Raw genomic sequence first — 24,572 nt, forward strand, 5'->3', positions numbered from 1 at the left:
GGCGCTGCTAGACGAGAGCGGGTCGTCCCGCTGCAGTCGGGGATTGCCTGCCACTCCTCCCTCCCTCGCTACTCTACTAAACCCCGCTGTGGAGTGAAGCAGGAACGTGGAAACTGCACCTTCGGTGTGTCAACTGGACGTCTTCGAAGACTCGCTCCAATTCCATACCTGGCTGCCTAACCCAGGCATGGCAGAGGGCTGTTTCCCGTCATGGCAGTGCGACATTACACCCTCGACTTCAAACTCTCTGCGCCAGGTAACCAGCAGCAACGCTCATGATTCCATGCCACTTGCGACCGTTCTGGAAGAAACGGTGTCTAAATTTCGCATCAGGACAAGGGCCTCTGTGTCTGTCCCCTGCACCTACGCTTCGCTAGCTCATTGTCCACTCAATATAACGACCGCTTTAATGACAAAATGCCTCATGTGTGACCTTAATGTATTGGCACGCTAGGGGAAGAGGATATAACAGTCAACGCCGCGTCCGTCTGCGTTTAGTCTATGTGTATGTGCAGGCATGAATGTCTCGCGCCATACAATTCACGAGATAAGCATGCGGTTATTTGACCTTCCGTGCCAGTCGTAGCTAGGTTAGCAGCCACGGCTAACATTAATCTGTCTTTCTAGCCGTTCGTCTCATTAACGGCTAGCCACATCGGGATTGTACTCGAGTGACATGTCTCCTGGCTAGTAGGCTAACTAGCATGCATCGGCTTCCAAATTAGCTATACATATCGGCCATGCGATTTAATCTAAGACTTTTACCCACAGTGCTTCTAAGTCACGTTGGAATGTTTGTAATAAGAAGTTATGCTGTAATAATGGACAGAATTCAAAGTAAAGTTTACAGTAGTGCTACGCGGATGTATGCCTGTTAACATACGATAAAAGAATGGGGGATATTATACTGTTACATTTATTTTTAGGCGAACGTGCAGACACTGACACTAGCCACGAAACGAAGTAGCGAACTCATTCATTCATTCGCACGCATAGGTTCTGTTATGTAGATGCAAACCTATGTCATTGTAAAGTATAATGCAGTTAAAGCAGGTGAAAGTCCTTTTACCTCGCTGGTTTAATTTCTCAATTTAGAGAGCATTCTTTGAACTTCCGGTTTTAAGAGTAACATAAATTGTTTTGAGCTCAATACAAAATCACAATTTGAGATAAGACGTTAGTTAACATAATACAGTCTTATGCATTTATCAGTCTTGCACTACGATTCTTGCGCACCCTGAACCTTAAACCTGTCAAGCACCTGCCACAGACAAACGACAGGCTATAAGTCGCCCAGAGCCTCTCCTCCAGTTGACAGTATGGCAACGTCTCATCTCCTTTACCCCCTCCCCCCTTCCGCATCAGCCTAGTCGGGTCTAGTTTCAGCGGTCTAATATAACCGAGGTTATCTTGGTGAGAGATACCAATTCTGCTGTTGTGGTGTTTTATTGTGCGTGTGAATTACATAGCTAATGTTTCAGCTGTCATGTGACAATAGCGAGAGTGAGAGACTGCTATGTAGAAGAGGATACGTGTGAAAGTGTCGGGGATTAAGCGAGAACAGCGCTGTTGATTGATGAAGTGACAGAAGGACATGGAGAATGTAGGATGAAAAGGGTGACATTTGGTGAGGCAGATGTACAAGGGGGGGATTTAGTAGTGTAGCCTGGACAACAACACAGACAGCTGTAGTAGGGGAGAGATAGATGAAGGGAGGCATAGCCATGATAATATAACATGGAGAGGAAGATGAAGAGAAATGGAGAAATGAAGGGTGGGCCCACAAGGCTGTTGGAAAGAGAGTTAGATATTGTTCCTGAAAACATCTGGGGCAGCATTTTGCACTCTGGCACATGGCGTAAAACTCGTTTTTCACCCGTGCAAAGTTTAATTCAGTATTTTGCACGTTTATTTTATAAACAATGCGCCCAGGGGTGTGGCAATTAACAACCTAGGGAGAGGCCTGGCGCATTGTCTAAAAATCGCTATTGTACACCTGGTCAGAAGTTTATGGCGAGTTGTTTATATGTTATTTTAAGAGCGCGTTGTCAACAGTCATATTGGCAGGTGCACGCACCATCCTTCTATCATTCATTACCGCACACCAGCGCACGTCCATGCAAAAATGACAAATTGCACGATTACAATGGGAAACATAATTAGAAAAAAGATATTACGAAATACTGTACATCTCATGATGAGTAGTTATTCACCATCATTTGCAAATTAGTAATGACGGTTAAAAGTGATTAGGGGAGAGGCGAGAGACACGTATGGAGCACAGCTGAAGACGCACTGTCACGAGATATAAGCAACTCCTTAGAATGCGCTTTAGAATGTATAGTAAGTATAAGTATATATACTTTTTTGATCCCGTGAGGGAAATTTGGTCTCTGCATTTAACCCAATCAGTGAATTAGAACACACAGTGAGGTGAAGCACACACTAATCCCGGCGCAGTGAGCTGCCTGCTACAATGGCGGCGCTCGGGGGGGCAGTGAGGGGTTAGGTGCCTTGCTCAAGGGCACTTCAACCACAGCCCACTGGTCGGGGCTCGAACCAGCAACCCTCCGGTTACAAGTCCAGAGTGCTAACCAGTGGGCCACGGCTGCCCCCTATGTCATGATAGGGCCCCTGATGTTTTACTACCTTGCAAGTACATGCTTGGCAGTGAAACATTAAATGATTTGTGAGCAATATCTGGTGCGCCGACTAAATCCTGTTTTATTGGTTGTATTTTGTGTCCAGGCAAAGAAGCCGGGCAGTTGAAGGCCATCGGAGGCAGTCAGGTGGCCTTGGGGCGGGCAGAGAGAGGTGTTGGCGGAGGCGGGTGGTAGTTTAGTGGATAAGGAACTTGGCTAGCATGGCAGTTGTCACACAAAGTCATCGGTTCGATTCCTGCCTCCCGCTGTAGTGCCCTTGAGCAAAGCTCTTAACTCCAAGTTGCTCCAGGGAGACTGGCTTCAGCAATTAGTTCTGTAAGTCGCTTGGGATAAAAGTGTCCGCTAAATACTAAAGAAGTTAAAGACTCCCAGGCAACTGAGCTTCTCACAGTCGTCTTATGCATAGGAGGGTGGGGGGCATCTTTAGATAGGGCCAGCGGTTGTCCATCTCTTTCTGTTAAAGCGCGGTGAAATAGACAAGGCAAGGCACATTTACAGTACAGGCCTAAAGTTTGGACACACCTTCTCATTTCAATGCGTTTTCTTTATTTTCATGACTATTTACATTGTAGATTCATCAAGACTATTAATGAACACATGTGGAATTATGTACTTAACAAAAAAGTGTGAAATAACTGAAAACAGGTCTTATATTCTAGTTTCTTCAAAGTTGCTATTTTTTTTATTTTATTTAATACCATATTCAGCAAGCCATAACTTGACAAATATTCATCTGTGGGCCAAATAACTTTGCATTCATTCATAGTTGTGATGCCTTCAGTGAGAGTCTACAATGTAAATAGTCATGAAAATAAAGGAAACACATTGAAATGAGAAGGGGTGTACATACCCCCTTCAAAGTATATTATAATTAAGTCCTTGGTGTGTGGGGTGGGGTCCATGGGGAGGAGAGGGGGGTGCTCCTGCTAATAGAGGCTGACAGTTCCCCCCCATAGCACCACTATTCACTTTAGTCAGCCCGCCCATATTTTAAAATTCCACGTTGTCTTTAAACTTCCGGTCGGCTAGCTACGTCTAGTTAGCTTCATTGGGATAACACGGCAGAAGAGGATAGAGAGGCTAACTTGGGAGGAAAACGACAAATGCCATCAGGAGGTCAGATTGCAATATTGTACTTCGCTACCCAAGGCTATTCACCCCTACGGAGTGGGTAGACATATGCGGCAATGGCCGCTGTATTGTATGGAGAAACTCACAAATCCTTATCTGTTTGGTAACTATGGTTACTAGTTTAGAAAGCCATTACAGAACAGCCGCTCCAAAGTCAGTGTTTTCCTAACTTCAGATAGGAAAGGTGTATAACAGAAATGTCTTAAGTCACCAAAATCCTAAATCAACGTCCCTAACTTTATGATGACCCATAACATATGATGCCAGTCATCTCGATAGAGCTCTGCTATCTCAATGTATCGCAATGGATGTACTTCTCAATCGGAAGTTCGGAGGCAATGTGGGCAAAGCTAGCGCCCCCCATGTTTGTGCGCGGAATAAGGTGAATAGACCCTTTCAAGAGAGTTCCATTATCAGCATCATAGTTGGCCCCACATGGCTTCCATTTTAACATTCCATATTATGTTATCTTAATGCAGAGGAAGTAGATTGGGAACCAAATAGAATGTTCAAGCATTGTTTTTGTTTTTATTGTTGAAAGAGTCTATAGCGTATTTCATACACAGAGGCAATTCAATGTGCCTAGGACAAGGGCATTGCGTGTTCTACGCAACATTCTCCATGTTTTAACAATGTGCAGTAACTGTAAGGCTCTGGTCCAGTAAACATTAAACCTCTCTCTCCTCTTTTCCCCCCTCTCTTTCTTGCTGTCCCTATCTGTGGTCTCTCTCTCTCTCTCTCTCTCTCTCTCTCTCTCTCTCTCTCTCTCTCTCTCTCTCTCTCTCTCTCTGTCGTGTTAAGTAGCTGACATTCCTGCGACTGTGCGTGGTGTACAGCCTATATTTCAAGAGCAGGAAATGACAGAGACCCTCCACGACACAGAAGGCCATGGATACCTGGCCACCTTCATCGGCAAGAATGGCAGGTGAGTCACTGGCATGCACAGGTAACCTACCTGCGTTGTGTTACAACTGCGCAGTTGAGCCCCAGGCTTGAACTTGCGAATTTGCATCATCTTAGACTGTGAGGCTAGCATGGAGGCTAACACATAAGTCAGGGCTTAAAAATCATTTTCAAAATGGGGGGGAATTCCCCCCTTAGGCTATTAATGTAGGGGGGATTTACACAATTGGGTGGGGGGGATTCACAACAGTGGCCATCCTAGATTCTGCTTGACTCTATCCACACACACTGAAAATGATGGCTTATGTGATATGTTTCTATTTCATATATTTTTTAATTCATATAGAGTGTATTTAGTTAATAATGTATAGTATTTTACTAGTAATTACTAGTAGCTAAACATATCTACTAATTTGAATGCTTCATATTGATGTTTAAACTATTACACTTAGGCATATCTTGAATGTGGTGTGTAGGTCTAATTGAGTGCACATTGGTGATGAGTAGATGTAATGGAGTTTCTGTCACTTTAAGAAATACGTGAGAGTAATTAGCCTCCCTTCAGCCTGATGGTTTTAGGCTAGTCGCTAGTGAATAAAAGTTGTGCATAGTGCATAGGATATGTGGATGCAATTAATTATGTTTTCTATGTCATTAGATAAAATAAATGTTCAAAAAACTAACAAGTCGACGACAATCTTTCTGGGATCAAGTGTTGACGTGACCTGAGCTAGCAGGATAGTTACCAAGGAGCTCTTTCCAGATGTAAAAGTTTGCCATGGTTGCGTAGCCTACTATGCGTAGCCTATTTGCGTAAGCGCAAAGTGGTTCTCTCTCTCTCTCTCTCTCTCTCTCTCTCTCTCTCTCTCTCTCTCTCTCTCTCTCTCTCTCTCTCTCTCTCTCTCTCTCTCCCGTGTGTGTGTGTCTGAGTCTGCATGAGGCTATGTTCAATTCAACTCGGTAGTTGATCCGTCTGGTCAATAGCACCGCATTCACGCCACTTCATGATTAGATTAACGTCATCAGACAGGCTGTAAAAGTGTATGCGGGAATTTCCGCAATCCCGCAGTGAAATTTAAGCCCTGTAGGTGCTATAGCGTCATTCATTCATTCATTCATTCATTCATTCATTCCACCATTTATTTATTCTCTGAGGTTCATTAAGTGTAGTCCTCATTTTCAGTGAGATTTTTTTGTAACCTGTAAAGTGGTACTCTAAGTCTTCCGGCCTGAAGGAAGGCTGAACAATTACATTACAGTAATTGATTCAGTTATTGTACAGCTCAACATTGTACTTTTTGTATTGTACTTTAACATGGTTAAAAAACAGAGTTTGCGAGATCAAAGCTACTGCAGACAGTTATTGAATTAAAGGGAACTATGCAGTTTTTTTTTTGTTTAATTTACCTTAACTCAACAGCTTCGGAGTCATTGGAATGGTTATATGACTTTTTCCGGATTGAATGGTGGCCGTCTCACTTCCCCCTAGCGTCTGTGAGCGGAAAAAACACTCTTGCAACTTTGGTGCGGGGGGCTTGCGATGTAACGAATTGCTTTACGCCACTACAAACATACAGGCACGGGCTAGAACAAGGTAGCAATGGAGTTTCTCAGACATTCGTCATGGCAGAGCTAGCAAAAAGAAGCAGAAAGTGAGTAAACCATTGTCGGAGGAACAGGGAAAGAGGAAACAGTAGACTGACCGAGTGAGGATTGTCTAAAATATATACTCTGAAGCTGTAGGGGGAGCTCTGTAGAGAAAACTGCGAGCAATAAGCGAGAAAACAGCGAAGAAATTGTCAAAACTGCATAGGGTACCTTTAAAGCAGGGGTGGGCTAACTTTTTGGCTCAAGGGCCACATTGGGTTTTCAAAATTGGTCGGCGGGCCCCAATGATGTTTTGACATTGACATTGTAATGTAAACCTTCTCTGAGAAGAGTAAAAAACGCAGTTTGCAGTAAAGCTAACCAACGTCGTCTACCGCAGGAAAACCTAACCTACGTCTACACCTGCCATGATGCTAGTATTGGAAATGTTTCCCAATTGTGAGACCCCAGACTATTCACAAAGCGAAGGAGTCTGGTTTTACAGTGTTTCCCACAGAATTGGATTCAATTTGTGGCGGTAGCTGGGGGGGGGGGGGGGGGGGGGGGTTCTACAAAATTAAAATAAAGGTCCCTACTTCTCCTTGGGACAAGCACTTTTGAATTTTGGAAAACACTTTTCCATTTACATCGGGATTTTGCAAACATTCAATGTCAGAGTCAATAAAATGAGCCCTTCAACGAAATTGACAAGCAGCTGTAAGTAGGCTAAGCATGCTAAATTCTACATCCAAACAGTATTCTAACGTTAGCTTTGAGATACTGCTTGATTGCATAACTTAACTTTAAGTTCTGCAGTGTTTAGTGCAATGCTTCTATGTGGCAACAACAATCCTTCAACAATCGTGAATATTTTGTTAAATGCACATGCAGAGGAGGGGCAGCAGGCTACGAGAGAGAGCGGGGCGGGCAAGGAAAGGCTGCGTGCGTAAAACGCGCAGCTCAATGGCAATGCAAGGATTTGAACTTATATTTAAATTAAATTAAATTAAACATAGAATATTCATCTGTGGCGGCCGATTTTGATTTTGTGGCGCCCCGCCACAGATTAGTCAATGTATGGGAAACACTGTTTTAGCAGGGTCATTTTGTTTATCTTTTCTCTCCAACTTAGGCTAGCTCAATAACAGCGGCATTAGTCGGCTCATTACAGCAGATGGGTGAATTCCTCTATGTCTGTGGCAGGTTTTTGCCCCCTGATGGGTGAAATTCCTCTATGTCTGCGGCAGGTTTTTGCCCCACGACGGGTGAATTCCTCTATGTCTGCGGCAGGTTTTTGCCCCATGATGGGATCGCTCTGAAATTCCTCTGTGTCTGCGGCATATTTTTGCCCCCACGACGGATGAATTCCTCTGTGTCTGCGGCACGCTTTAAAGGCATTTCGGGTGATATGCCGCCTTTCAGCCTTTTGTCAGCCAAGCACAATTTTTCCCGTTCTGAGCATTGAGGAGGACAATGACGATGGCGGGGGATGCCCAGTGCCCCCCATCCCGCCCCTCGCCAGGTGTGCCGCCTGCCTCCCGGCCCCGCCAGGGGATGACCATTGATTGGCCGGTTAAGTGCATCCTCAGGGAAACAAAGAGCCGGCCTGTTGTGAGTCCGTGGGTGCTTTGCGGGGCTTTGTGCAGCAGATCTGGCGGCTTTAGAGAGCGCTTCCTGTTGTGTGTGTGTGCGTGTGTGTGTGTGGCCACAGCTGGGGACCTTTTGTGCTACGCGGTGCGGCGTGGCGAAGGCCAAATACCAGCGCCGGCCTCGTCCAGCCACTGGGCCAGGAGTGCTGTGCCGCTGGAGCGGGAACGGAGGAGTTCGGGACGCACCCCTGCCACTCCCCTCCGCAGGGCTGCAGAGTTCGGGACGCACCCCTGCCCTGCCACTCCCCTCCGCAGGGCTGCAGCCTCCTGCACTTATCTGGACTTATCTGCAGACGGTTTATCTGCACCATAAAACAGCAGACGGTTTAATTACCTGAGATGTGGTGCGCACATCTGATAAGACAAACAGAGCTTTTCACTGGTCACTCACGCAGCACTGTAATGCTGGCCACGTCAGGAGAGCTGTAGCCTTTGTTTTTCTTGGTCAGGAATGTTTGTGCACAGTAGATGGAAATCAATGCTTCCTGTTTCTGAACATGCATCCTGTGTAAAGGTGACATACTGTACATCAAGTCTGAGAGGGAGCCTGTTTGTGCGTCTTTATCTCTGTATGTCTGTGCTTGCCTGTGTATATGTAGGTCTGAGTCTGTAAGTACTGTCTGTCAGTATCTGACTATGTGTCTGTCTCTGTCTGTCTGACTTGACTTGACTGTTTCTCTATCTGTGTGTCTGTCTCCCAGTCTGTCTCTGTCTGTTTGTCTTCATTTGTCTGTCTCTGTGTCTCTCTCTCTCTCTCTGTCTGAATCTTACTGTGTCTGTATCTGCCTGTGTCTCTGTGTATGTGTGCATGTGTGTGTGTGTGTCTGTATGTGTGTGTCTGAAGTGAAACCAACTTGGCACCAGAAGCTCATCTACTTATTTTTCTCTGTGGGCAGAGAGGCAGATTCTGCGCCTTACACAGTGGATATCGTCAGTGTTGGTGCGTTTGCGGCAAATAAAAACGGTAGAAAAACAAGACTTGCGATCACACTCAAAGTAGACTTCAAAATTCCAAAAATGTGCGTGCGTGCCTGTGCTGATGCGGAAACAGTTGTGTGTGTGTGTGTGTGTGCGTGCGTGCGTGATGGCGTGCCTGTGCTGATGCAGAAACGTGTGTGTGTGTGTGTGTGTGTGTGTGTGTGCGTGCGTGCGTACGTGATGGCGTGCGTGCATGCCTGTGCTAATGCGGAGACAGGTGTGTGTGTGTGCCTGCGTGCGTGACGACGACGGCGTGCGTTCGTGCGTACCTGTGCTGATGCGGAGACAGGTGTGTGTGTGTGTGTGTGTGTGCGTGCGTGATTGCGTGCGTGCGTGCCTGTGCTGATGCGGAGACAGGTGTGTGTGTGTGTGCGTGCGTGATGGCGTGCGTGCGTACCTGTGCTGATGCGGAGACAGGTGTGTGTGTGTGTGTGTGTGCGTGCGTGATGGCGTTGCTGCGTGCCTGTGCTGATGCGGAGACAGGTGTGTGTGTGTGTGTGCGTGATGGTGTGATGGCGTGCGTGCGTGCGTGCCTGCCTGTGCTGATGCGGAGACAGGTGTGTGTGTGTGTGCGTGCGTGATGGCGTGCGTGCGTGCGTGGCTGTGCTGATGCGGAGACGTGTGTGTGTGTGCGTGCGTGATGGCGTGCCTGTGCTGATGTGGAGACAGGTGTGTGTGTGCGTGCGTTTGTGCGTGCATGCGTGCCTGTGTGCCTATGCTGATGCGGAGACAGGTGTGTGTGTGTGTGCGCGTGTGTGTGTGCGTGTGTGTGTGCGTGCGTGCACGCGTGCCTGTGTGCCTATGCTGATGCGGACACAGGTGTGTGTGTGTGTGCGTGCGCGCGTGCACGCGTGCCTGTGTGCCTATGCTGATGCGGACACAGGCGAGCAAATGACTTGGAGCCGGCGGTTTAAAAAGCGCCGCTCCACATTTCCCCTGTACCGCTTTAAACCAGGAAAAACAATGAACGATCTCTGGATTTCCCCAGTGCCGGCTCAGACCCGTTGACGGCAGCTGTCGGCTCAGTATTTATGTGCGTTGATGTATCGGCCAGTGACATGCAGGGGTTTGCCCATGGCGGAGAATGCTCCGTTTCCTGCTTTTATCTCCTATTATGTGCTACTCCCATTAACGTTACTGCCCAGTTTAGTGCAGTGCAGTTCAGTTCCGTCACTTCATTGTCCCAAAGGGAAACGTGTCTCACAGTCAGGTACACAGGACAATAAATGGACAACAATACAGTACAAAAATAAACAACAACATTAAAACACAAATATGCTGTGCAAAAATAAACAACAATATTAAACCACAAACATGTTGTGCAAAATAAACAACAACATTAAACCACAAACATGCTGTGCAACAATAAACCACAAACATGCTGTGCGCAGATGCCAGGTCCTCACCTCAGTGTTGATCAGCTGGTGGTGTTCAAAATATCAAAGTGCATGATGCAGTATGGTTTGGTAGTGTGCAAATTATGTTGATTTATTGCAAAGGGAACAAAGGAGATGCCACTCCTATTGCACAGTAAAGTGGTGCTCTGAGTCTGTGTGTGTGTTTGTGTTTGTGTGTGTCTGTGTGTGTGTGTGTGTGTGTGTGTGGTGCTCTGAGTCTTCGGCCTGAAGGAAGAGAGGGAAGGGAGTGTTGTGCAGGGCTGATGGGGAGACAGGTGTGTGTGTGTGTTTGTGTTGAGATTGTTCTCTGTTAACCATTTATTGCCTTGTTTTGCTGTTTGTTTCGGATCCTTGTGTGGTTTAAAGGTCTATGCCGCCTTTTGGAGCAGGTTTCTCGGCAGACTGCCTGATCTTTTCCTCCAAAAATCTTGTTGTAGCCCCTTGTTTTAGATAGATAGATAGATAGATAGATAGATAGATAGATAGATAGATAGATAGATAGATAGATACTTTATTGATCCCCAGGGGAAATTTTAGTGTTACCATTTACTTTGAGAAGGTCACCACATGGTCTGTGTTCCTCTTCCCTCACCAGGTTTGCCGTTCTTCGAGTGCACTCCCACGGTCTGGTGACCTTTGACCTGCAGTGTTGTGAGGGAGACGACGCAACTCAAGTGGACAATGTAGGTCACAGTCATTCACACCTCGCCTTTATCCACATCCACTTGGAGACCTACGCATTTACATTTGTTAATGCAATGTAGCAGACGCTTCTGTCCAAAGCGCCTTACATATGACAGTTCTATTACAAGGGCCATTGTCCCCGGAGCAACTCTGGGTTAAGTGCCTTGCTCCAAGGGCACAGTGGTGGAATACCTACATACCTTTATTCACACAGTGCCTAATACAGATACAGATAGGCACTGTGTCAGTGTCAATTTATTTGTATAGCACATTTAAAAAACAACAACAGTTGGAAAAAAATAAAATAGCAAAATAATAGTATAAAATAATAAGCTTAATAATACAAAGTAGATCCCAGATCAAAGCAATAATAATAAGAATATGTACAAGGTAATAATCTGAAATATATGATAGTAGTGGTGGTGTGTGTGTGTGTGTGTGTGTGTGTGTGTGTGTGTGTGTGTGTGTGTTGGGGGGGGGGGGGCTGATTTAAAAGCTATAGAGTTGAAATGAATAAACACAGCATGCGAGCTCAATGGACCGCAGTCCCAGGTCATGGTGTCGTTGGCACCTTCCTCTGCTGTGTACAGGAATGGAGTGTATGTGTGTCCAGTCCTGGGATCTGGCTCTGCCCGTTACAGAAATAGCCTAAATGTCTCGGAGAAAGGCTGTCAATCACGAGGGGAAGAGTGAATCCTCTGGGGCCCGAGGGGGAAGGATGGAAGGAAGCTACCAATTCAATTGGGCAGCCGTGGCCTACTGGTTAGGGCTTCGGGCTTGTAACCGGAGGGTTGCCGGTTCGATTCCCGACCAGTAGGAACGGCTGGAGTGCCCTTGAGCAAGGCACCTAACCCCTCACTGCTCCCCGAGCGCCACTGTTGTTGCAGGCAGCTCACTGCGCCGGGATTAGTGTGTGCTTCACCTCACTGTGTTCACTGTGTGCTGAGAGTGTTCACTAATTCACGGATGGGATGAATGCAGAGACCAAATTCCTTGTATACACAAGTATATTTGGCCGAGAAAACTGATTTACAATGACCTTTTACAAAAGAGTAACTCAAAGGTTGGACGTTAAATTAAAACAACAACTCAAAGGTTGGAAATTCAATTAAAAGAGCAACTGAACAGTTGAAAATTAAATCAAAACAGCAACTCAGCGGTTGGATGTTAAATTAAAACAGCAACTGGAGGTTTGACGTCACATTAGATTAAAACAACTCAAAGGCTGGACGTTAGCTTTGAATCTGACGGCCAACCTTGAGTTGGTTTGTGTGTGTGTGTGTTGGGGAGGGAATCCTGTATGCTGTGGGAGTTCTGTGTGCTGTGTGGGAGCCAAGGATGAGTTGGTCATTTGTGTGTGTGTGTGTGTGTGTGTGTGTGTGTGTGTGTGTGTGTGGTGGGGAGGTAGCCCTGTGCTGTTAGGGACCTGAGGATGTGATATGGGTTAATGAGGTTTACTGGGCGCCTCTGCACTTCCTCATTTCACCCACAACATCACATGACGCAGGAACGCTGCCAACCTCAGGCCACTCACAAGAACACTAATAAGAACACTCACAAGAACACTCACAAGAACAAAAGAACACTCACAAGAACACAAGAACACTCACAAGAACACATCTGAAATCCTCTACTAATGCAACTCTATAGAGTATATGGTTATCTTGCTCTTTTCCTGATGTCATCCTATGGTTGCTGAGTGACATTCGAATGAGTTGATGGTCATATTTAAAATTAAAGAGACCACTGCACATTTGAATATGATCATATACTCATTTGATTTGAGTCTGATTTGAATATGACCATTAACTCATTTGATTTGACTCCAGTGCTGTATAATAAATAAACCTTAAAATACCTTTAACCGCTTTCTCCATATGTGATATTATCTTTTTAAATGAATGATGTTAGCATGATTTTCTGTTCCTCATTTCTGATAAATGAGGGTGATGTATTGTCTGATTATCAGTAATCTAGATCTCAATATGAGTGTTGGTTCAGTGGTCTGGTTTAGTCGTCACCACTAATGTCGCCATGGTTTCTGCTGTTTACCCACAAACCACCTTTCTTCTTGCAGCTGCTGAATGCACTAGAAAAGAAAATGAAGACCCTCTTTCATGGGAACATAAAGCGGAGTAAGAGGTGGGTACACGCACGCACGCACGCACGCACACACGCACACACACACACACACACACACACACACACACACACACACACACACACGCTCATTTATTCATTGGCCATAGCGACTTGGATATGTCATATACAAGCGTAACCAGACTACTGCATGCTAGCCCATGTGCGTAACCAGACTACTGCATGCCATGCTAGCCCATGTGCGTAACCAGACTACTGCATGCTAGCCCATGTGCGTAACCAGACTACTGCATGCTAGCCCATGTGCGTAACCAGACTACTGCATGCTAGCCCATGTGCATTTGATACGGAGACTCAACCTCAAATCAGACGCGCACACACACAAGCTAACTGTGCACTAGGAGTTACCGGGGGAGAAATCTGATTTCTTAATACTGTCAGTTGAACCGCTGGAGAGTTCTAACATCAGAATAGTTGCGTCATCTAAAGCTGTCAAGGACTGTTGCAGACTGTGGTTGAGTTGAGACTGAAAAACACTTTGTGTGCGTGTTCTTGTGACATTTGGTTATATGTGTGTGTGTGTGTGGGTGTGCGTGGGTGTATACGTGTGTGTGTGTGTGTGTGTGTGTGTGTGTGTGTGTGTGTGGGTGTATGTACGTGTGTGTGTGTGTGTGTGCGTGTATGTTTATGAACACTTGGGTGTGTATGATACGTGTATGAACGTGTGTGTGTGTATGTGTGTGTGTACGCTAGGCTCCCAGCACTGAGACGAGGGGACAAGGTGGACTGCTACTGGCCTACTGCAGATGGGCGTCTGGTGGAGTATGACATCGATGAGGTCGTGTACGAGGAGGACTCGGTGTACCAAAACATCAAAATCTTACACTCGAGGCAGTTTGGCAACATCCTCATCCTCAATGGAGACGTCAGTAAGTCAATCACATCCAGTAGCACACACACACACACACACACACACACCTCACACACGCGCTCTAATGCAGACACATGTGCAGACTGCACATTGGTCTGTCACTTTAGCCCCATGAACAGACAGTGACTCAGAATGGCCAACAGCAGTGGATTAGATGGGTCACTGATCAGCTGACCAAGAGATTCTAGAAGCAGAACTCTTGAGACAGAACTCTTGAGACAGAACTCTTGAGACAGAACTCTTGAGACAGAACCCTTGAGACAGAACCCTTGAGACAGAACCCTTGAGACAGAACTCTTGAGACAGTGTCCTAACCGGATCCGAGCGAGCGACTATCTTGTAGCGTTCGGTGTTAACTGTCTACACTGAATCTGTTAAATAAGCCCTTCTATTGCATAATTAATGCGTATAATAGGCAGAACTCCTGAGGCAGAACTCTAGAGGCTGACATCTACACTTTCCTGGTTGCTGTCCGGTTCTAATGATTCTATATGTGTGGATGTGACTGAGTTCTAGTATAGCTGAGAACAGAGGCCTGGTCGTGCAGCTGTGGTTGGTTTATATTCCAAACCGATGCGCTTTATCTTGGTCTCTCAATGTTTTGACCCAGTCGGAAGGCAGGGTTCCCACGGTCTCACGAAGAAGTCTGGAAATCTAAACCACATGCAGATAAACTCAAAAATGCCTCCGTGTGGAACAGTGTGCAATCGTGCGCATTGTGTTGTAGAACATGTTCTTCCTTAGGACACATGCTTGTCCAAGCCATACACTTCCAGGTGTGAACCACGTCATGTTTGTGGTCGTCCTCTGTATCTAATGAAATCTCTGAGCCTCACATAGACAGTGACTACAGGTGTATATTTGTGTAATTGTCCCTCTCTGTCTGAAATGTTTGGACGTCAGTTTGTGTGTGTGTGTGTGTCTTATTCTCCATATTTTAATCTTGTACTGAGCTGTGTGTGCGTATATGTGTTTGTTGCCCATGTTTTAATCTTGTGCTCTGTGTGTGTGTGTGTGTGTGTGTGTGTGTGTGTCCAGACCTGGCGGAGAGTGACCTGGCGTACACGCAGGCCATCATGGGCAGTGGGAAGGAGAGCTACGCGGGGAAGGAGGTGCTGATCCTGGGGGGAGGCGACGGAGGCATCCTCTGTGAGGTGGTCAAGCTCAAACCAAAGATGATCACCATGGTGGAGATATCCTTTCAGTCCTGGCTAACACACACACACACACACACACACACACACACATGCTCGCTCACATACACACATGCTCACACACACAGACGCACACACACACACACACACACACACACATGCTCACACACGCACGCACACACATGCTCACAACCAAACACACACACACACAGACACATGCTCACAACCACACACATTCACACACACACGACACATGCTCACAAACACTCAAACCAAAGATAAATATCATGTGGAGATATCCTTTCTGTTATCACACACACACACCCACACAAAAGCACTTGTGCAAACGGTCAATAATAACAATACATTTAAAGGGGAACTATGCGTTTTTTAGCTTAATTTACCTGAACTCAACAGCTTTGGAGTCATTGGAATGGTTATATGACTTTTTCCGGATTGAATGGTGGCCGTCTCACTTCCCCCTATTGTCTGTGAGCGGAAAAACCAGCCTTGCAACTTTGGTCCGGCGAGCCGCCGGCCTCGGAGTCAGAAAGTCTCGCGATGTAACAAATTGCTTTATGGCACATACACGCCAGACATCGGCTAGAACAAGCTAGCGATGGAGTTTCTCAAACATTCGTCATGGCAGAGCCGGCAAAAAGAAGCAGAAAGCAAGTAAACCGTTGTCGAAGGAACAGAGAAAGAGGAAACGGCAGACTGACCGAGTGAAGAGTGTCTAAAATATCTACTCTGAACCTGTAGGGGGAGCTCTGTAGAGAAAACTGCTCTGAATTGCCAAAACTGCATAACTGCAAAACTGGTCTCTTTGATTGTTTTGAAAGGCATTATACAAATTAAAGACACTTAAATTAATCCAGAGATGATCACTATGGTGGTTAATTCTTTCACTGCTCAGAGAGACAAATCCAAACACACACTTAAACACTTAAACTCCTGTGGGATGTGCCATCCCTGAGTCGGGGCAGTGCTAGCATAGTGGTTAAGGAGCTGGGCTAGCATGCAGTAGCCTGAAGAGTTGTGGGTTCAATTCCCGGCTCCCACCGTTGTGCCCTTGAGCATGGCTCCGGGGATAATGTAATCCCTTGTAATATAGTTGACATGCTTAAATTACTTTGGATTAAAAGTATCTGCTAAATGAATACATGTACATGTAAATAAGGCACAACCAGCAAATCGAAATGCTGGATATAAACATCTTAGCAGCCGTGCATAAACACGCCGCATGCACCTGCCAGCCACTTGACCTCTGACCTTTGACCTTTGTGGGATGGTGACTCATGACCCTGAGGTGGTGTGTGTGTGTGTGTGTGTGTGTGGGGCTTCCTTAACCACTCTTCATGTACATCGACCAGTTAGTGATTGATGGCTGTCGGAAGCACATGCGGAAGACGTGTGGAAATGTCTTGGATAACCTGAAAGGAGACTGTTACGAGGTGAGCATTCTAAACTGACTGTTACGAGTTGAGCGTTACACCCTGACTGTTACGAGGTGAGCATTATAACCTGACTGGTATTAAGTGAGCGTTATAACCTGAAGAGAGGCAGTTATTAGGTGAGCGTTACAACCTGACTGTTACGAGGTGAGCATTATAACCTGACTGTTAGTAGGTGAGCGTTACAACCTAAAGAGTGATTATTATGAGGTGAGCATCATAACCCCACTGTTATGAGATGAGCGTTACAACCTGACTGTTACGAGGTGAGCGTTATAACCTGCCTGTTATTAGGTGAACGTTACAACCTAAAGAGAGACTATTATGAGGTGAGCTTCATAACCCCACTGTTATGAGGTGAGCGTTATAACCTGAGGACGCTGATGTTGATAACCTAAAGACTGTTAAGGTGAGGATGCAGGATGTGATAACATGTCATGAGACTGTTACTAGGATGATGACCTCACCAGCCTAACTTTGGTGGTAACGATGACTTGAACAGATGTTTTTACCAGGTGAGGATGGAGTGACCTCCGTTTTTCATTCCTGGTTCCCAACCGGGTCATGGCTTTAAGCCTCATTCCTGGGTTCCTCCCATAACAGGGTCAGAGCTTCTTTATGTAGATCTGATGTTTCACAAGGTCTCACTTAGTACTGTCGGTACGAAAAACGGCAGCTACAGTGCTACACTCTGGGGGCATAGTCATAAACACACACACACACACACACACACACACACACACACACACACACACACACACACACACACACACACACACACACACACACACACACACATATAGTGTAGCACTGTAGATGCCTAGCTGCTCTAGATGTTGACTGCAGCAACTTGAGCTAGGTAACACCGATTTTCTTTTTTTTTTGTACCGACAGTACTCGGTGAACTCGAGAAACAGAAATCAATGTGAGAAATGGGCGGATTTCTCCTTTAAGCCACTTGTCTCTGTCCACCCAGAGCTCAGGCAGCACCTGGACAAAGCGCATGGCCAGATCTGAGCTGAATTTGGCTGCACTCTGGCTGCGGAATGGTGTTTACAATAAGCAGAAGTTCAACAGAAGTACAGCATTCTTCAGTTTATCGTGCTTGTTTTTCTAAATCTATTTTCTGCCTGTGTCAACTGTCCTATTTGGTGAGCCAGCGTATTTTAAGAGAGGAGCAGCGCGGTGTTGTGAAGTCAAAGGAGAAGAAAATGCCATTTTGTGCCAGACCGCTTGTTTGATCCGTGAGCGCTTACACTGACGATGGCTTAGGCCGAAAAGCGTCTGTGGACATGGCATTAATCAATAAATAAGTAACACTGACGATGGCTTAGGCCGAAACGCGTCTGTGGACATGGCATTAATCAATAAATACTAATGAGAAAAAACTTGAGAGTGTGGTTTTTCTACTCTAATCCTACATGTGAGCGGCACGCTCCGCTTTCGATGTTCAGTTACTTCGATTCCATCGTTTTCAACCCAACCCCGCCAAACCCTTTTTCCGTCACCATGTAGATTACAATTCAGTTCTATTTTCATCTGTGTCGCTCAATAAAATCCATTGGATGTTTATGAGTTGAACATTTTGCGGCTGGTGTGCGTGGGCGAGTGACGGAATGTGTCAGCGCTCGCATGCCGGTGCCTATACGGTCAGGGGTTAGGGTTGACTTGGGTTATTAAAGGAGAATCTGGCGATTTTTCACAGCCAGAATTCCCCTTTAATCATCTATAATACTTAATAGTTGTATTAAGACTTTTCTTGATATTTTCTGTTTGTTTAACTTATCTCTGCATCACACCCCCCCCCCCCCAGGTGCTGGTAGAAGATTGCGTACCTGTGCTGAAGAAGTTTGCGCAGGAAGGCAGGACGTTTGACTACGTCATCAACGACTTGACTGCAGTTCCAATCTCTACGGCACCAGAGGAGGGTAAGCTTTTTCTGTAACGTTCTGTGTTCCCATCTCCACATTTCCTCTGGGAGACTTCACAGACATCTTAGAACTTAGAGCTGACCGTAACTTACGTTCAGTCACTCACATACACACACTTGGCCGAGAATTAAGAAGGTTGACGCTCTCTGACATGTTCATAATATTTTGCAGCAAATAATATAGAGCCGGAGTTCCCAAACTTTTCCTTGACTAGGCCCCCCAAATACCACTAGGTTCTGGAGCATACAGTGTGGGAAAATTGGCATTTGGGGCTTTCTGCCAAATGAGAACTGTCAATCCAACGTTATTCCCAGTCACAGCCGTTGAACACACTCCAGCACAGCAAGACCAGTCAAGTCTGTTTGCCTCAGTGTACTCGTCCAAAACTTCAAAAATATCTCTCCCTTTGGCTCGACTTTCAAAAAGGTGTCCATTTTAGCAGAGCTGGCCAGCTAGCTAAATGGCAGGAGCACTCGTGGATGTCAGACTTTATCAGGGCTACGCTGACAGTTTACGTGATGATGAAGGTGTTTGAATTCAATACCAATCAGAAAGATTATCATGGAAAATATAATATAATGTTGTTTTATAACAAAACTCATAATGATAGATTTGTATGTTTTTTATGTATTTATTTATTGCTTTTATTTTTCCTTCCAACTTTCTGTGGCCCCTCACTTTGAAAACCACTGATAAAGAGTAATATAATTTAATGCAAAGTCGTGTGGACACACACACACACACACACACACACACACACACTAGTGTTGACTGGATGCTGGGTGACCAGTGCAGTAGTGTGAGTCTCTTCTTCCTGTCCTCTCTCCTTCAGACTCCACCTGGGAGTTCCTAAGGCTGATCCTCGACCTGTCCATCAAGGTGCTGCGGTCCACGGGGAAATACTTCACACAGGTGAGAATGTACTCCACACAGGTGAGAATGTACTCCATACAGGTGAGACAGGGGATGGCGTATGTTGTAAAGGTAAAATTCAGGTATATTACAGACGCTTCTATCTAAACCAGTTTACAGAAAATTGTTGGCTGCATTTCAAGTGCTGAATGCCACAGTGCACAATAAAGTTTAAGTGCTGAATGCCACAGTGCACAATAAAGTCTCTACTCGGCGCCCCATCCATCAAATCTGGTGTATGATTAGGAAGCGTCCTCCCTAGACGTCTGTTGTTCACCTGGCGAGATCTACATGCACCAGTGTGCACTTGCTTGGGTTGGACAGCACATCTTTATGTTGTGTTCTCTAGTTCAAACTGGCAGCATGTGATGGGGTGGGGTGGGTAAAACCTGTTTTTGGGTTGGGTTTTGGATATAACTAAACTTTCTGTTGCATCGTAGGATACCATTATTTGAATGTTGTGTTGCGCTGCAGGGTAATTGTAATAGTGTTAATATAAAGTTGGTTTAAAGGGACACCAGGCAACATTTTTGTGTTAATTAATAATCTTCGTAAGTCGGTATATGGTTAAATGACTCATTACAGGGCAAATGAAGACTCTCTCGCCCGCCCCTACTGCCTGTAGGAAGAATATCCCACTTGCAAGTTCAGTGTACCCGTCGACCTACAGTCTCACAAAGTCTCAGACATCTCGAGAAGCAGGATCAGTTTACATCCTGCATCCACAGCACAGAGGCAGGCTAACGGAACGCTAGCGATTGTTGCAAACGTGTGTATAATGGCAGAGCCGGTGAAGAAGCAGCGAAAACCCTTGACGGAAGATGCAAAGAAAAGGAAAAGGGCTTCAGACCGAGCGAGGGCTTGCGCACGTATCGACACGTACAGACGCTAGGGGGAGTTTCGCAGAGAAAAAGCATCAGGCTTGCCTGGTGTCCCTTTAATGTTGTGTTGTGCTTTAGGGTAATTGTAATAACGTTAATATAACATTGTTTAAATGTTGTGTTGTGCTTTAGGGTAATTGTAATAACGTTAATATAACGTTGTTTTAATGTTGTGTTGCGCTGCAGGGTAATTGTAATAATGTTAATGTAATGTTGTTTTAATGTTGTGTTGTGCTTTAGGGTAATTGTAATGACGTTAATATAACATTGTTTTAATGTTGTGTCGCGCTGCAGGGTAACTGTGCGAACCTGACTGAGGCTCTGAGCCAGTATGAGGAGCTGCTAGGCAGGCTGTCGTGCCCTGTGGATTTCTCCAAAGAGCTGGTGTGTGTGCCCTCCTACATGGAGCTGTATCCTTCAGTGAACTAGGGACAATTCTGTAGCATTCCACACTGCACTTTTCCACTGACTTGCATTGTGTTTAACACAGCGCCACATGTGGCACAAAGTGGTATTACAAGAGAAATAGCCCGGCGCTAGCTGGCTTGCATGCTAACTTCAGTGGATATCTGGGCAACACAGAGCATAGGCGTTGGTTGCTCTTTTTGACATTGCATCATCATCAACTGTTGTGTTTTTATAGTCTGTTGCTCTTTCTAGGTCATTTTTGAATGTTTTAAATCAAATCAAATAAACTTCACATACCTCCTTTGAATCACACACTCTGTGGTAGGCTACACAGACAAACACCTAGGCAGTGAATGATCACCTGCCACAGCGAGACAGATGGTGTGATCAGACTTAAAGGGAAACTTGGCAGGATCAGCTATATTTCCCCCTCTGCTGGTGAAGTTGAACATTATGCTATTTCAAACTGTGTAAAAAGGTAGCGATAAAGCACATGGGTTTGTTTACAAGCTAGCGAAACGGTTAGCATAAGTTCGGCAGAACAATGTGAATGTTACAAGGTAAGAAACACGATTTAAAAACGAGTTTCTTGTTTCTCACTTCTCTTACCGAGACGGTAGTCCCAATGTTGCAAGGTTGGTGTTCCGCCTGGGGACGCTACGGGTACCGGAAACAGTCACTGGAACAGGTCATTTAACCATCCAAATGATTTCTAAACGGATTTATTGAGTTAAAATAGTTGCCAAGTACCCCTTTAAGTTGAGTGCACTATTAGGGTAAGTCCTTTATTTAGGAATGATAGTATAGAGAGCAGCTACAGTACTGAGAGACAGCATTAGTGCACACAGAAGGCCGTTCTGTCCTTAACCAAGTGTTTCAGGTGGGTTTTCTACACCGTCTGGAAGAAGTAAAACTGACCCCTGACCCCTGCCCCCCCCCTTTTCTAGTCCTGCTTTTCTCTCCTTTCCCTCCTGTTCTTGTCGGCCCTCTGTGACCCCGCGACCTTGACCAGCAGAGCCCCAGAGCGTGGGGAGGAGACGGCCGCGTGCGTCTCCAGAAGCTGGCACACCTCTGCACACACTCTTTAAGACTCTCCCTCTGTGTCCAGCAGGACCCAACCCCAAACCTGCCGCACGTGCTTGTTTGTTTGTTTGTTTGTTGTTTGTAGCCGTGGTTTTTATTGCTATGTGTATTGATATTACTATTATTTTCCTATTTTGTGTTTTTGAAATCACACAGATTGTATTTTTGTTCGTGTAGTTGAGTTTAAGTTTTTTTTTTTTTTTTCCCTTTTTTTCTGTTGAAGATGTTGAGTGAATGATTGTGTGTGTGTGTGTGTGTGTGTGTGTGTGTGTGTGTGTGAGAGAGAGAGAGAGAGTGTATGTGTGTGGTGGGGTGGGATGCGGTGCTGAGTACACTGAAGCCTTGGGAGTGATGGTGACGCGGGTTTTACACTCTAGTCGGTCCGTCACCGGCCTCTGGATGAAACGAGAAGATCAGTAGCAAGGTTGAAGGGTTTTTATTGCTGCTGCGTTGGACAGACTGCAGGTGGACCCTGAAGCAGATCTGACCCTAATCTGACCTGGTTCTGGTCCTGATCTGATCTGATTCTGACCCTAATCTTACCTGGTTCTTGCCCTAATCTATCTTGGTTCTGGCCCTAATCTGTCCTGGTTCTGGCCCTAATCTATCTTGGTTCTGGCCCTAATCTGGTTTAAACGTGGGTCAGATCATTTGTGGATCTGGGTTAGACTAAGGATGGATCTGCCCTAAGGTCACCTGCGGTCTGGGGAATGGGATTTGACTCATGGTGCTTCATAGTTTGTATGATGCCAGTGTTGCATTCTGGGAATAGGCAGTGTTGCATTCTGGGAAAGCCAGGACCTTGGGCCTCCAAGGCTCTGCCCCCAGAATTTGAAGTGTCCAAAAATGGTTTAAAAGGGAAATGGGCACTATGGTTTCTCTCCTTTTTGTTTTTGCATAACTGTGAAGAATGTTTTACCTTTTTAAATGATTTGCGCCTTCTTAGTTGGTTTCCCTGCTTGAAATTGTTTTTACTTTTATTTTCCTGTTTTAAATTTGGCGCATGTTTTTGAGGAAAGGATTTTACTGAATGTAGCTTGCAAATACACACACATTCATGCCTTTTTATTCATACACGGTGCTTTGGTGACTATTTATTTTGACTGATTCTTACCAAATATTGTTTTCCCCTGAACAGTGGAACACCTGTGTGAAGTCCTGGTATTAAAGCCCTCTTGGAGAGATCTCGGCATGGCTGTCTGTTTTATGGTTTTGGTGTGTGTGAGTCTCCACACTGCAAAAACTTCTTGTCTAACCAAGTGTTATTAATCTTATAATAAGATAGATTTTCTGCTAAATTCGTGTCATTTTTAGCATAATGACTTTTACTTATTTTAAGACAAATTATCAAGAAAACTAGCAAATTTGGCTGGATGAGACATTTTAATTTAATAAGAGCTAGGTAAGTGTCTTCTATACTAAACACACTACCAACCACATTTTTTCCCTTCCAATATAAGATTAATAACACTTAGTTAGATATTTTTACTGCACGTTTTTGCAGTGCACTGGTAACTGAACACAAGAGCTTTGCTAGTAGCTGGTAACCAGGTGGTAGAGGGTGGATGGGCTGGTGAAGGTCTGCTCTTTGAGCAGTAGCCAGTCAGAGTCAGGATAGGGGCTGCCCTCTCTCTCTATCAGAGACAAACTCCTACGCTCAATATCACATATGAATAAATCTTGTAGAGGTTTAGGAGTAAAGTGACTTATGAATGAATGAATCGATGTAGAGGTTTGTGAGCAAACAGTGACTTATGAATGGATGAATCTTGTAGAGGTTTGTGAGTAAACAGTGACTTACAGTATGAATGGGTGGATCTTGTAGAGGTTTGTGAGCAAACAGTGACTGCTGCATCACAGTCTGGTTGAGTTCCAGGATAACCTTAGAGCAGTACTGTACACATAAATGTGATTTCTGGGCTGGACACTAATAGCTGCCCAGTGAGGAAACTCATTCACATTAGTTTTCATATCAGTACATTTAATTATTTATTTATTTTAAAGAATCAGCATGTTATGAGTTGAAAATGGCTCAGCACGCCATCTACTGTTTAGAATCAGCCAAGGCCAGTTGGCACATCATTCATCTCTGTCACGACACAGACTCTCAGTCCAGTGAACTCATTGTCCTTCCACACCCCATAATCCTGTATAGGGGTCGGTCAATATACATTTTAAGGGCGGATGTCGATATTCATCAATAAGGGCTTGGGGCGGCCTATAATCAATATTTGGCTGTTATTTTGTGCTGATGTACATTTAGACTCTTTGGCAGTTACCTTTTGAAAATACCTTCTATATGAGAAACAACAGGTGACTGCAGTAGTTTCTTTAATTATATAATAATAATAATTATAATTTCTATCACTTTCTTCAAAATTATGTGGACGGAGATAGGCAGACCGAGGGGTATAGTTACAGTTTAAAGGTACAGTTAGAGTTTAAAGGTATAGTTACAGTTTAAAAGGTGTACTTCTAATCACAGCTGCTCTTCCAGAGGTGTAAACGTTGCTACTAATGAGAGGAACAGAACAGTAGGCCTACCTCTGCTCTGCCTCAACTCCATCTTCACACTGCTGCTTGTGATGCAGGTGGACATAGTGTACTTACTGACCACCACCTATAGAGGGCGTTATAATGGTTAAGATAATTTATGCAGAAAATGTAGGGCATGCCATAATCCCTATTAACATTTTTAAAAATCTGAGATTTTCTGAAGTTGACAA

General features: G+C 45.1%; 1 protein-coding gene across 2 annotated transcripts; it reads left to right on the top strand.

The window, feature by feature from the left end:
* sms (spermine synthase) lies at positions 1-23,030 on the top strand. 2 transcript variants are annotated; one of them, XM_042091923.1, is made up of 11 exons: positions 1-256; positions 4,596-4,719; positions 10,904-10,991; positions 13,070-13,134; positions 13,846-14,021; positions 15,062-15,216; positions 16,542-16,631; positions 18,445-18,559; positions 19,395-19,474; positions 20,650-20,765; positions 21,644-23,030. In XM_042091923.1, the coding sequence occupies exons 1-11, from the start codon at positions 211-213 to the stop codon at positions 21,672-21,674; spliced, it is 1,086 nt and encodes a 361-aa protein (XP_041947857.1). In that variant the 5' UTR covers positions 1-210; the 3' UTR covers positions 21,675-23,030. The 2 variants fall into 2 exon arrangements, with proteins under 2 accessions (XP_041947857.1, XP_041947858.1); XM_042091924.1 differs by having other exon boundaries at positions 3-256; positions 4,599-4,719.
* The last annotated feature ends 1,542 nt before the right edge of the window (positions 23,031-24,572 follow it).

Source organism: Alosa sapidissima, chromosome 5, assembly GCF_018492685.1.
Source record: "Alosa sapidissima isolate fAloSap1 chromosome 5, fAloSap1.pri, whole genome shotgun sequence".
In the NCBI taxonomy this organism is placed as follows: domain Eukaryota; kingdom Metazoa; phylum Chordata; class Actinopteri; order Clupeiformes; family Clupeidae; genus Alosa; species Alosa sapidissima.